At 39.3% G+C, this 12459-nt stretch overlaps 1 protein-coding gene across 4 annotated transcripts in view; it reads right to left on the bottom strand.

Annotated features, from left to right (window-relative positions):
* Window positions 1-12459, bottom strand: part of PROM1 (prominin 1) — a 57482-nt gene that overhangs the window by 30552 nt on the left and 14471 nt on the right. For 2 of the 4 annotated variants that reach the window (XM_010010255.1, XM_010010257.1), the window contains exons 2-4: window positions 9120-9178; window positions 6214-6240; window positions 4473-4678 (exon numbers count right to left, since the gene is read on the bottom strand). In XM_010010255.1, the coding sequence (XP_010008557.1) occupies window positions 4473-4678; window positions 6214-6240; window positions 9120-9178 (292 nt within the window). The remainder of the gene's footprint in view (window positions 1-4472; window positions 4679-6213; window positions 6241-9119; window positions 9179-12459) is intronic. The other 2 variants (XM_010010256.1, XM_010010258.1) reach the window with 1 other exon arrangement.

Raw genomic sequence — 12459 nt, 5'->3', positions numbered from 1 at the left:
TTGGAGTGCAGAGCTCAGCACTAGAGAGGTAGTAACCCGAAAAGCCATCACAGACATCCAAAGCACAGGAGAAGGAAGTCACTAAACACAAATGATACTGTACTTTTCCCAGACTGACAAATTTCCTGAGTTGGGGTGTCAATACCACCTAAATACCACTATTTTTAAATCAGACTTACAGAAAACACATAGCAGGGTCCCTATGGGGCAAAATACGTATGTAATTCTTGATTCAAATAATGTATGCTCAAAGAAAGCCATAATATGGCCATACAAATGAGAAATGAGACAGTGGAAAGCAAATAGGGACCTGAAATAACATGATTTATGTATCTTGGCAAGACAGGTGCAAACACCCTGATGATGCTTGTCTCCTCTTATCAGTGATCCAAAAACAAATCTTCATCTTTATTTTACTTTTCCTACTTTAACATTCCAAACGCTTGTTCTCCCATTAAAATTGGTCAAGTATAAGAATTTTTGCTGCTCTGACAAATACTCTCAAGTTGGAATATTCTGATTTCAGAGCATAAGATGGCAAGACTATACGCTACAGGTGTTGGTCTACTAGGATTTTCTCACTCACATTTTTCACATCATCCACAAATATTCAGAACAGATGACAGAGATAAAGAGGTTGCTCTTCCAACCAAGATTTCAGTCTTCAGAACTGACTATTAACTACTTTCCCAGAAATCACTAATGAATGAAGGGAAATCGACACTTATCTTACTACTTATTTAACTAACAGCAAATGGCATCATTTTATTTCCACTATGACAACACTCAAGCGGCCATTACCATCAGCTACCACTCATGGAATAAGAACTCTGAGTGCACCAAAGAAACTGAGTAACTTTCAATCCAAACCATTCTATGGTTCCATGCTAAGAAGTAAGCAGTTTCATTTTAGACACATGCAATACATGAGTTTTTCTACAGTAATGAATAGTAATTGCTTTTACAACTTTTTTTCTTTTTTTTTTAGTATCAGAAGACAAACTGTCTCAGGCTATCAGAAAAAGTAAACATTTGTGTATCACTCTGAGGTTCGGAGTTTGTAACAACAACCTTGTTCTTTGGATAGCCAGCATTTTTATGTCCTTTTAATGTTATGCTCACACAGCAAAAAGGTCAATTGGAAGCCAACAAAACAGTACTTTGTAAGACTTGAATACAATCATTTTTCTTTTCAGTCTCCTAAATGGAAGGAGTGGGAGGAAACAAGACAGCAGAGATGCTTTAAGCAGACAAGGCTCTCAGAACAACTGCAACTACATTCTGAATGTAACTAAACAAATACACAGCATGAGAAAGGAAGAAATCTATTTATTCTGTAACTGAGGCTTGAGTCAACATTTAGTAAGAAGCTACAAGGAGAAAGTCATAAAGTAGTAATAAAAAAGACATGCTTTTTTTGTATCAGATTGGAGAACTGTTGAAACAGTCTCTTCAGAAGTCAGATATTCCACCCTCAATTTCTTGTCAGGTTTCACAGGCTGATACAAATGTTACTAATCCAGTCGCAGGGGGGACCCAAGCTTTCCCTTTAGCTGTGCTTGCAAAAAATTCGAAGTCACAGAATAGAAAGAGATTTACATATTGAAAGAATGTCACCTCCTCACTGCTAGCTAATGAATTCAAGAAAACAATGGTCCAGAGATTTCTGTATCAACTTTTTCACCAGTTCTTTCAGATAATGCTGATTCCCAGGTTCTGAACAATCTCACAAAGCCAAGAGGACTCCTATGAAGCCCGCATGAGGTACTTGCCACAGTACCAAGTAGCATTTTCTTCCTTCAGACTTGGCTTTCCCTAGCTTCATATATAATAACATCCACAATTTCAAGGAAGAACTTGTAACACAAGCTCTTTTGGGAAGGACAGAAAACTTGGCTATGTGTTTTTCTATCCAATAGCTGGAACACTTTCTAACACCAGATTTAAATTTGGTATTGCAATGTACGCTTTCTTAAAAATCAGATGTCCCTTCCTTGCCCTTACAATATAGAGGAATTGACGAAATTACATTGCTTTCCCGTTTCTCTGTCCCTAAACTTTTAACCTTTGAAGAAAAACATATAACTTTTAATGATAAATATGGAATATCAGACCTACTCAGCTATCTATTTGATGCATTATTTCTACATCCTGTGCTTTTTAGCAATAGAATCCTACTTTGTAGGACAATATTAATGTATAAAAGCTGTGAATTACCAAACACACTGAATGTATTTTTGACTCTATCAAAAGAATTATTTCAAGCACAAAATTACATGTACTGGAAAATTACATACTTAAGTCCTATTTACTTTAAGATGAACAACTGTGTATGTAATCACAAGTCTTCTGACTTGTTTCTTATACTTCTCCTTGAGGAAAGCATAACTCCCATGTACGCCTCACCTTCACAGAGCAGATCAAGGTAGAGCTGTAGAGTTACTGCTTTTTTTTTTAATAAAAAAATATGCCATCTTTGTATAGTATTTACACATCATTCCAGTAAACTTAGTATTAAAACTTCTTTCTAATTACCAGAGCACTGTATCAGTGGAAAAGTGAGAAGTGTTCTTCATGATTAAAATCTACTAGCTGAAATCTTCTAAAATCTACATTAACAGCATACATATGTCAGTGTGAATCTGCATGCTGACACCTAGAAAAGTCATCCATAACATACACTTTTAGATGATAATCCTGAAGAAGAACATCCCCTAGAAAAGCTTCCCATTCCTTCCAACACCTGCCTTGTCTTACTGGGGTGATTACTACCAAGAAGGCTGTCCTTTGTGTATCAGCATAGCAGTGAGAAAGCTGACGTGGGCTTAAACAGATCCAGGCATGACATCTTTTCCCTTGTGAAAGAAGATCCAGGAAGGGCAGCAGAATCCTGCTTTGTATGGAGGTGTACTGGAGACCTGAGCACTCAGTCAGGCTGAGGTCAGTAATATTAGCCTTGTAAAGTCCTATCTTGCCTTGCACAGCACTCACAGCATTAGAGACTTAGCCAGGGAGTCATATGAGATTATCTTCACCTGTGGAACTTGCAGACAGAGCTCAGGCCAACACCTCCCTTAGGGTAAGCATCTGATACTCCTGATGTCTTACACAAGAGGAAAAAAAAGGATGAGTTAAAGAGGCAGTTTCCCTAGTCCTGGAAAGCACGTTACTATGGATCACTGATCTGCCAGTTATGACCTGAGAAGGAGCATTTGCCAGTGCTGGGTATGCTTAATACCACTAGGATAGCTGGCAGCAAACACACAAGTTAGGGACGCCAACTGGGAGGACAATCTCTTAGTTTCTCTGCTGGCAGGCAGCACTCCTCAGCCATTATAACTAGACTGTAGCATTCTGCAAGCTGGTGTAAAGATAGCTGGCGAGCTCTGTGAGCTACCTTCAGTTTTGGCATGCTGAGAGGTAATTTAATAACTTACTTTGAGGCACCATTGTACTACGAAGAACTTCTGTCATCATAGCAGGGATGTACCTATCATGTACAATACCATTCGGCTTCCTGGTCTTTAGAATACTGAAGCGTCATGTTTGTTAGTGATGCCTGGGAGAAAAGAGTGTGTTCTCATACCTTGTATCAGCATGGCCTACATTTGAGCATAGGCAAGGGGTTGGAACTAGATGATCTTAAGGTCATTTCCAACCCTAACCACTCTATGATTCTATGATTTAGATTACAATGAAGTGACAAAGTTAGTCTCACCTGACTGAACAGGTCATAGAGTACAGATCAAATAAAATCACAAAACAAGGATAGTAGGCAAGTGGAAATACTAAGAAGTTGAAGGAAAATAAAAAGCTTGAAGCAAACAATGTATTTTCAAAGCATCTGAAGGAAAAAGAAAAGTCCTGCCTGCAGTCCCTCATCACCCATTAACACACCCAGCACACAAGCGTGTATGCTCGGAACACCAATAGTGCAAAAAGAGCTCCAAACTCCAACATTTTACAGTGAGTGCATGCATGGTTTAAACAATTCAGTGCCCAAAAGAAAACCATTGTTTTGAACCAATGAGAAAATCTCAAGTACAGCAAATACTGAAGGAAGTCACACAATTGCTTTTCTCACCCCTGCTACACTAACAAGAGCAAAGTCTTATACTGTACCTCAGGTTCTCAATGGGATGGTAATTGAACATAGGACTTGGTATCTTATGTTCATAAATTTAATGTAACATTCTGCAATTGCCATTTTAAGACTGGCAACAACTTCATTTGCCAAATTCAAGCTTAAATTTTTTTTTGTTTTGTACCTACATTCCTCTTGAGTATATAATGACCTGTGGATAGCAATGGTAGCAGCCTTTTTATAATGCAGTCATATTTTCTTTAATAAGCAGTAATATTACTTTGTCTAATAATTTCCGCATCTGTAGTCTAATACAGTAACATTGTCATACGAAACTGCAAAATTAGTGCTATACCAAGCTTCACATTGTTCTCTTTATTACACTTGCCTTATTATTAAAGAAGCAACAAAAAGAAATGTTGCAAAACAGCTCCTCTGACAGTCAGCATTTTTCTTCTGTCTTTGATGCATTTCCCCACCACAGTTGTCACAGCAACGACACATACAGAAGCAAAGTCCCACAAGAGGCAGTAACAAAATAAATAGCAATCCCAAGGCTGCGGAGACTATAAAACCGATTTCATAGTAGATGGCCTGTAATTCAGACAAAAATAGTGGTAATAGCAGATATCACACAGTAACTGCAATCAATATAGAGCAAATCATTAAAAAATCAAACTACAGACTAAACCATCTACTAAGTTACCCAGCTTATGGAGTTGGTGTGTTTTGTCAATTGACAACTTTTCTAATAAAAAGATATATAACATCATATACTGATAGCTAATAATTACTTAGCTAGAGTATTAGCTAGGTAAACTACAGGAGTGAGTACTAAGAGAGAAATAGGCTCACAAGAAACAAATGTGAATCAGTGCAATTGAAACAGGTTAAAAATGGACACGTTTGATTTCCTGCACCACAAATATACTGTTTCTCACATCTGCTTCCAAAAAGGCTCCACGAATGCCAGCAAGGCCGACTAGATCGACACTGCATCTGGGAGAGGGGAGGGAGGCTTAGCTTGCTCTCCATTTTAATCAGTTATGAGTAGAAAGATTTGTATGTATGACCACAAAGGGAAGTGCTTCACTGGGTGATGGATTGCAATGGCAGACGTTTCTCCGAAGTGCTGAAGTTAAAACTGCTTAGGGACTGGAGAACATGAAGGAGTGGATTTTAAGCTCTCCCAGGTAAAGACATTCTGCTGCCAAACGGCAAAGCAGCAGCAACTACAAGGACGCTTTTAAAAGCTGGAAGGAGTGAAAGGGAACAATGCAATGCAATACCCTAACTAGCTCTTACACTGCAAGCAGTGCAAGTGCTCCAGGACAGAGAAGCTGGGGCAGGCAGCCCTGGCACAGTCCTACAAGAGGCCATGCGGCTTCCAGGGGACAAGCTGTGAGCTGGCCATGGGTTTTCCCCCTGCTGCAGACACAAACCAGCACATCCCAAACCAGATCAGGCAAGTGTCTGCTGGACAGCACAGTGTGGGCATGCCCCGGTGGTCTTTCTTCCCTGGTAAAGCTCTCTTTTCCTTTCCCAATTTTATGAGAACTAATTCTCACTCTAGTACTTAAAGAGTCCTCTTCTGTTCTACAAATCCACCACAAGGGTAACTTGGCGGTAAAAGGATGAAATTGAGGCTCTGTGTTGTCCTGCAAAATAAGTTACAATTTCTCAGAAGCTATCAATCATGCTTCAGTTCCAGCTTTGCTGATGCCCTTCCTCATAGTTTTTAATTACCAAGTGATCCAAATACAGCAACCATCACCATTAGCAGAGTTGCAAATTTCTGACCTAATTACCAATTCTAGGTTGAAATCTGGAGGGTTTTCTTATTATTGTTATTAATTGCTAGTTAAAAGCTGTTATCCCTTCTGAAGAATATGAATAGATGCTTGGAAGAAAACTTTGGCCAGACCTTGCAAAAGAATTACTGCGTTTTTTTTCTAGTTAGCTGAACACTTCAGAAATTATTTGAAAACACAGATTATTTTAATATAGGTTAGATGGAAAAATACTATTTAAAATAACACTGAAAACAGCTACAGATATTTTAATAGAAAGAGTGCATACAAACATGGTTAGTTTCTTTTCAAAGCTGTACCTCTACCATAAGACATTACCTGAAGAGTCAGGACAACATTCTCTGGCTGTGGAAGTCAAAACAAATGGAGAATGTGTATAATACACAGGCAGCATGCACAAAAACAAATCATGTGAATAATGAATAATTAACCAGGACCAAAACAATTAACACAGAAACAGTAACAAAAAGCCACTAAAGTAAAACAATGCATAGAAGCACCAATGAATTATCATGGAAAACTATTTACGATAAAATACGCAGCAGATAATTTCTGGTTTTCCTGATAAATGAAAAGAATCTAAGATTTGCCCAATGAATATTTCCATCTTAAACCAACAACAGACCAGTTATTTCCACACTGAGCATCTGTTTCATATAATTCCAAACACATCCCACAGAAGAGAAGGCCAGAGATCGCATTACTTTGTGGTTTAGCGATCTCTCCACAAATTCCACCTGTCATAACAGATATGACATTCCTGACTAACTTTTTCTTTTCAACACTTATTTTATTTTGGCAGCTTCAATAGCAGTTTTAGGATCTTAACACATTACCGACAAAATTCACCCTCACTTTAAACTAATTATGTAGAGTTTACCTTTAAATTATCCAAAGGTAAAAAAAGAATAGGCATTCAAGAACAACCAAAGAAGTCTATTTAACAGGTTCTTAGTTGTTTTCTTACCTCTAATTTCAGAAGAACACTGAAAACTAAATATTCAATGACAGGAATTTCAGAAGAACCCAATTTCCCCTTTGTTTCCATAATGGAAATAGGATTCCTTGTATTTTCCCCTTCATCTCTGTATGACAAGTTCACAGCTGATAACACTTTCACCTTTCTCATAAGTGGAAGGAAAAGGGAAACAGACAAGCTAAAGACAGCAAGACCACTCAACCCAAGATCTGATGTGTGCGAATCAGAAATGTTCCATAGCCCTTGGAAATTTTCTTCAGTATCACACACATCTTTATGAAACTGCTACTCCACAATATACTTAAAATGTTTAAAATCAGAACCGTATTTTTAATGGGAGGAAAAACAATGCTCTACTCTCCCTTATAAACCTGGTTCCAAGTACAATTTTGGACGTTTTAAGCAACACGTCTCCCAGCAGAGGTAAAGCGATGGCAGCAGCCGTGAGCTGGCTCCCCCTGAGCAGGCACAGCAGCTGGGCTGGCCTGCCAGACTGCTCACCCTGGCAGGGGATGGGGACATGTCAGTGGTAAAGAGTCCAACTGGGAACACAGCACAGAAGGTGAATGAGTCTTCTCACATGGATCTACACATGGCCCATTTCTGGCCCTTTGCTTCTGTGACAGCACTATCTTTCACCCAAATAAGAGTGTTTTCTTCCTGGTGTTTAGATGTATTTTAAAAGGCGAATCACTCCCCTTATCAATTATTTTCCTAAGCAAAGCAAACTCTTCGAGTCTCCTCTGAAGAGCTGCATGTTTCCCAGATCACCCTAATAGACACTTTCTGAACTTATCAAAGTTCATTCTCCCTGAATTTGAGTGAACAAAACCACAGTAATTTCTAACTACTTACCTGTACCCTTCAGTGACATTCACAATTCCCTATTCCCACTGGAAATTCCTCTAGCGTCACATTCTACAGCCACATTGGCCTCTGCACAGCTATTTCTCACTGATGCTTCTGAGGGACCCTCTACTTGCTCTGATATATTCTCCTTTTACAAATTTGTTTTCAAGTTTTGCACTGTAGTCAGGTCACAGTTAGGACCTATATCTGTTTTGCGTCTTAAGCACACCTAACATTATATTTGCCACCCTATAATTACATAGTATTTTAACAAGTGCCTCCACTACACAAGATTACAGCTGCCATTCATCTTAAATTTCTCATGACTTAGATGCTAGTCACTAAACACTATACTTGTGCTTATGTGTATCAGCTATGGTCTAATGGTTTTGTTCACAGACTGCCAACCAAGTCCACCCTACATTCCTCTGTGGGTGTGCAGGCACTGTCTGTGATGCAGCACTCTCACACAGTCCCACCAAACAAGCAGATGGAATTGGCAAGATACTCACACACTTCAATGTCATGCAGAGGTTACTAGACCAAAAGGCTCATTGTCAGGAAGACACGGAAGCACAAGACTATTTCCCTTCAAATCCCAGAATCATTCAGGTCATCCTGATTTACAGCTAAGTGCCTGCATGCCAAGTGCCATGCTCATCTTCCTGACAGGTACACTGTAGGGACTACAAGCAAGTTAACTCATACAAAGTAACTTGTCCATTGCACAGTTATGGTTAAGGTTCCTACTGCAGGAACTCAACCAGTGATACTGCTTCAAAAATGAGCTACTACCCTTGAGAACAGCCTGAATCAGAGGCATGTTACATTCTATCTTCTCTTGCTACCCGAAGAATTTCAGCTGATACAGGATAATCACAAACCAAAAGAGAGAATGGAAAATACCCTTGATATGATTAGCATGCTACATAAACTAAAATATACTTCATAAGTAGGAAACTTATATGGAAACTTCCAATTTACAAAGGCACCAGAAACAGCATATAAATTCAGCTTTTTGAGGACAACAGCTGAGGCCAACATGAGAGCTGAGCAGTAATGGTTAAGTGTGTTTAAATAAAAGCAGTATTTTTTAGTACAAAGAGCCTTCAATCTTCGTGCAACAGACACCACAACCACATTACAGCTGGAATTGATAAGTAAGCCTTAACTATGCATAGCTTCTTTGTAGTAGCTTATGAAATTTTCTGTGTAACATTTTTTAAAAGGTTTTGGTCCCACATTTTCTATGAAACCATCAGACTTGTTATTTGCAAATTTGATTCTTGCATCCTGTTGTTAAAGCTTTAAAATACTATTCCCTGCTTTAGAAACAGAACTCAATTTCAAAGTAATTGTTTCCATTGTTTTATGCAGAGATACATAAACAATTTACCTTTTGATAATCGCCCTGTGCATTTCCAAACTTCTGCTGTGCTAGTTTTCTGACGAGATCTGAAAATAAGCAAGAATATTCCAGAGTTTTAAACAACATAAATTATAAAAATGGAGGAAGAGAGGATGGTATGAGTTCTATTGTTAAGATAGGGAAGACAAAATTAAGAACAGACATCAACAGGATAGACAAGCACGTAAGTGTTTTCATAAAGCTGTCTATTAACAACATTTTTAATTAACTCTGAGTGCACAGGAAGATAACCAGCTGATCTGTCAATTAATCAATTCCCACTGAAATACAGTGAAGGTTTTTCTGAGGTCATCCTCTGTATCATAAAGTCATTATTAAAAGTTATCAATTACTTGGACAATGTTCAGCTCTGCTTCATGTTTATGCCAAGTATGTACATGAATACATTATAGATACACATAAAGCATTAGCTACATAATGTGTAAAACAAGCATGTAAACAATGACTTTTTGACTGAATGGTACAAGGAAGAAGGCCTTTATCTTGCCAGCATTATCTCAATCATTGGGTCTTTGCCCCTTCACATACCCCTTTTCTTTTGGTCTCTGGACCAACACACTTTGCATGAGAGTATGCAACATCACCAACAAATCAGAAAGCCTGACAGATGCCAACTTACTGTGTGTGCAGCTCCATCTAACACACTTAATTTAAACTTATTCACAATAATGGATAAAATACAGCAACCACAAAAAAAAGCTAACCAAAACCAGAAAGTAGGAATATAACACTAACAGCACCACTTCACTTTGTAAATATCATTTCACCACACCAGTGGCTTTCAATAAACCCCAGCAGCTGCAATGAATGGACACCCTTTTGGTGACAACACCAGCCTACCTTTATGAAGGTTTTGACAAACCTACAGGAACTATGCTGAGAACTGTGGCTCCCAGTCATTTCTGTGAACCCTGCACTTGAAGAGGGGCACCACCAGTTCTGCAGACCCTCTGGCTGTGCGAAAGCAGTGTTTGAATGTTTGGGAGAAATGACTGACTGACATTCTGATCTCCCCTGATGAAGAGGAAACACATTAGGAAGGAGCACACTACATGTTAAGGAAGAGCACTCTGCCCCCCATGCTCATACAGAGCTGGACTTCATGGTACTACTGTTGCCCTGTCATTAGTCTCCACATACAGAAATGAATATACTTGATAACACCCTCCAGTAAGTTACCTATCCTGGGGATCAATAAAGGACCTGAAGGTTCAAAACGGACTGTTGACCTCCCAAAAATCCAAGCTCTCTCTGAATTTATTGTAGCAATATATGTTCAGTGAGTTCACAGGGGTTGTAATCTCACTCCTCTCTAATCCTGCACATGGCTCAGGAAAGCAGCCCCCTAAACAACAGCACCCACAGCCCTGCCTCCCCAACACCCTGCAGAGGGAATACAGACTCAACTGATATGCAAGCTGTAAAGATCCTGAAGAGTTCCTCGCAGAAAACTGCGTCCAAGGAAAGAAAACAGACAACGGCAAGGCCACAACTGCTGTTTTAAGGAAGATACTCCCAGCCCGGAAGCTGCAGCCACCAGGACTGCCAATTGAAAAATAAAAATCTGCTAATGGATCACAGGAGTGTCAAGCCACAAGTCTTCCACAGATGGGAAGAGTATTCTGTATGTAACACAGAAGGAGCGATAGCAGTAGATGATCAAGGACTCTCCACAGCGAGGCAACCTCATTTTGGAAAGACCATACATAACATAGAAGATAAAAGCTGAATCCCACAGTAACAGAAGTAAACCCAAAACACGCAGCATAAGAACCCAGGAAGAACAAGAGAGTTACAATCCCTGCAAATCCTTCCAAGCTCTGCATCTTTAGAGTCAGGAGACCACCGAAGGGCATACACCGCAGTATGGGCAACACACAACTGATCCACCACTGCAGCTCTGAGACATCTTGCACACTGTGACCAACAGTCTTCCCTGTATCAAGATCATCCCAGGCAGCACCTGTGTTTCTCTGGGAATTTCAGCAGCGAGAAGGTTTACAGGCAAGCGAGGCAGACCTGCACAAACCCCAAAGATGTAATTCACACTACTGTTAGACAATTATTTTCTTCTACAACAGAAGTAACATTTCATTCTTCTTGCTCATATACCTACCATGTAAATAAATTTAAGAAATATTGGTCCACAAAACATAAACACAATGAATTTTCTCTACAGCAATATGCCTGTTAGCAAGCAGGAAAAGAAAAGGGATAAACCAGCCCTCTTGTTTATGTATTTATTCAACCATTTTGCATTGTGTGACAACACATGGAAGGACAGCCATCAAAGAGAAACTTGTACCAGCTTAAATGAGAGTGCAATGGGAAGGAAGAAAAAGTAATAGCTTCTGTGATCCTCAGTGGCATGAGGCAGCACAGACCACAGGTGTGCAGGTGGTCAAACACGGGATGTGACTGCCCAGGATACTGTGGCATCACCCTCCTTGCTGTTAGTATGAAGCCAACCAGAAGACCCCCTAGCAACCTCACTTCCAGGCTGCTCCTAACTTGGAGGTTTCTCTTGCTCTGGAAAAATGTTGGACCTGATGACCTCTGGAGGTCTCATCTGATCCGAATTACTCCAAAGTTATCCTACTATCATCATGACTTTTTATTATAAACTATTTAATGGAGGAGTGAAAGCACTGCCAGGAAGCATGTTCGAAAGCTAAATTTCCTTATTGACAAAGACTTCCTTTGATACATTTCCAACCACTGGGAACTGATACAAGATAAAATTTCAAAAGCATTAGCCTTTCCTGTTAAATAAAAGTTGAAAGTTTTTAACCACTTTTCTATCTGAGTGTCTGTCCCACTCATAAATTAAAATTAAAAAAACCCCAACAAACACTTTATGTAAAGCTTTACATACACCTATACACACAAATATATTTAAGGACATCTGTATGGATATGTACAACTACTCAAGAGAAACAAAGGATGGTTGAGGCTGTAAGGAACCCTCCTAAGATCACCCAGTCCAACCTGCCAGCTCAGTGCACACTCACCCACTGCAGGTTACCAACGACCATGTCCAGTCAGGTTTTGAGCATCTCAAGGGAGAACATACAATACTTTAAAAACAAACGAACAAAAACACCAACCAAAACTGCTGTGATTACTTCTGAGATGTTTAAATTGCTCAGAATGTTCCTGATTCAAAGTTGTTTATTTATATTGTTTCGGTAATTTATAGCATGCCAGTCAAAAACATGACAGAAATCAACCTGAATACACTATGACAAACTGATGGAGAAAACAGCATTTTCAGTGTGTTTTTGAAATTTAGAGGCTCTAAATCCTG

This window comes from Nestor notabilis, unplaced genomic scaffold (genome assembly GCF_000696875.1).
Source record: "Nestor notabilis isolate BGI_N333 unplaced genomic scaffold, ASM69687v1 scaffold2102, whole genome shotgun sequence".
Lineage (NCBI taxonomy): Eukaryota > Metazoa > Chordata > Aves > Psittaciformes > Psittacidae > Nestor > Nestor notabilis.
The sequence above is the reverse complement of the archived record's forward strand: the minus strand, read 5'-3'. Positions and strand labels throughout refer to the sequence as shown.